Source organism: Rhagoletis zephyria, unplaced genomic scaffold (genome assembly GCF_001687245.7).
Source record: "Rhagoletis zephyria isolate East Lansing unplaced genomic scaffold, Rhagoletis_zephyria_1.1 Rzeph_scaffold_00478, whole genome shotgun sequence".
Taxonomy (NCBI): domain Eukaryota; kingdom Metazoa; phylum Arthropoda; class Insecta; order Diptera; family Tephritidae; genus Rhagoletis; species Rhagoletis zephyria.
In genome coordinates, this window is record NW_016157562.1 from 250,386 (window position 1) to 252,397 (window position 2,012).

The 2,012-nt window shown below is 48.6% G+C and overlaps 1 protein-coding gene across 1 annotated transcript; it reads right to left on the minus strand.

Moving 5' to 3' along the window:
- Positions 1-1,019: 1,019 nt before the first annotated feature.
- Positions 1,020-1,760, minus strand: LOC108359849 (uncharacterized). The gene has a single exon (XM_017611921.1). The coding sequence runs from the start codon at positions 1,758-1,760 to the stop codon at positions 1,020-1,022; it is 741 nt and encodes a 246-aa protein (XP_017467410.1).
- Positions 1,761-2,012: the final 252 nt, after the last annotated feature.

The following is a 2,012-nucleotide window of genomic DNA, read 5'->3' on the forward strand; positions in this document are numbered from 1 at the left end:
GCGTCAATGAGTAGTTCATTGAAGCGCTTTGTAGCGCTGTTGTGCTACATTCAACCTCAGGTTGTCTTTGAACTTCTCCCAGTCTGTCTTCCTGGGATTTCTTAAAACTCTATGTATAGGAGGGGTTGCTTCAATGTCAAACCTTATTATTCTATGATATGACATGGAGGGTTCATCGGATACTCTCTACTCTTTCACTAGCGCTTTCGTTTGAGTATTTCGTATGGTAATATCAAGGACCTGTTCCCTTGCTCGGGCCACAAAAGTTGGTATGTTCCCAACATTAAAGATTTCTAATTTATTTCTAAGGATAAATTCAAGAAGGTACTCACCCTTTTGGTAGGTGTCACTGCTCCCCCATGCCTCGCTATGCGCATTTGCATCACACCCGAGTATTAGGGGTAGCTTCCTAGCCTCGCAGTACTTCACCAGTTTAGTGACAAGCTCTGGTGGGGCGTGCGTGTCATCTCCTGGGAAGTAGCCCGATGCAGCTACGATGTCCTGGATGGTCCCGTTGATGTTGACTGGGACTTGGACCACTACTAGATCCCTCGACAGGAAATCTGAAATACATATATGTTTCAAGCTATTAGTTATTAACAAACCGCAGACGCGGCCCTCGCATGGTGTAGATTTATTTGTGCAACCTTAGTGCTGGTCATCGTCGCAGTTATTGGCGTTCATCGTCTTCGTCCGTTGTCAGAGTTTCGTCAAACTCTGACAAGGTGGCTCTCTCCGAGTCGTCATCAGCACAAATGGTCAGTAGCCCGAGGTCGAAGTCGTCTATACCCTCCATCTCATGAGGTAAAAGACTGACTTCCTCTACTACCGCGCTCCTAGCTGCTTCCACGGCTACCATCTCAGCCACCTCCTTCGGTAATTCCGAACCACCCGGTGGAGTATCTGGCTTGACTATCTTCGCCTTCGGTTCCCTGCCCTTGTGCACATGCACTGGAATACTACCAAACCTGTATCGTAGGATGCAGTTTTTCTTTTTGATAGCGTTCAACGACCGGTCGTCAATCCCGATCGTTAGCATCATTGCTCCTATAAACCTTCCATAGGTCGGTATGCATTCCCTCATTTTGTGCTATAATGAGGTTTAGTAGTTTCTGCGTGTCCACTCCTGCAGCTTTTGGTAGGTACGTAGTGATTACGTGCACCCTGGGTATGTTGTCCCCATCGCACGTAGTCAGTTCCGCACCATCCCAGTCAGGCAGTTTTGGGACAATTTCGCGCAACCATTCGGCTGATTCTGCACCCAAACAGTCGACTAGTATAAGGCCTGGCCGAAAGTGGATGCCGTCGAATTGGAGTATTGACCTCCAACCCTTACCCATCTCCTCCACAATGGCGTCCTCCATCTTTCCCTGATCCTCACGAGTGAGTGTACTCTCAGGGAAAGCCCTCGGCAGAACTGCCAGTCTAATGCGCTTAGTGGCGCTAGCAAAGCTAACACCCGGCTTCCTGGCCTCTGCCTTAAGTTTTGGAGCCACTGTTTCAAGACGGCTCTTCTTCTTCTCCGGCTTTCCTTCAGGAGGACTAATCTCCGCAGCCACCCGTTTACTGTCACCGGGTTTTTCCCGATCTAGGGGTGTCTTTTTCTCCGGATTCCCCTCCGGAGGACTAGCTTTCGCAACCACGCCTGTGCTGTCACTGGACTTCTCCCGGTCCAGTACTGTCCGGTANGGTGATCTCGCATGGAAACCAGAGTGGCTAGTATCACACTTACCCAGCGGGCGAGGTTGATACAGCGGCATCAGGTCACCATACTAGCTTCCCTCTTGGTTCGTGGTGATATGACGGTTGCCGAAGCAGCCGCCATAGTACCACTTAAGCCCCATCCCCACGGCAAGGAGACCGACACAGATGGAGTTGGCTTTCTTTATACATCCACTTTTAAATTTGAATTATTGTTATAATAAATTCGAATTATTGTTTGCTTCCATTTCGGTGAACTGCGCAAGTTAGTTATTAAATAAATGTCGTATAAAAACAGCAGATTTGGTTTG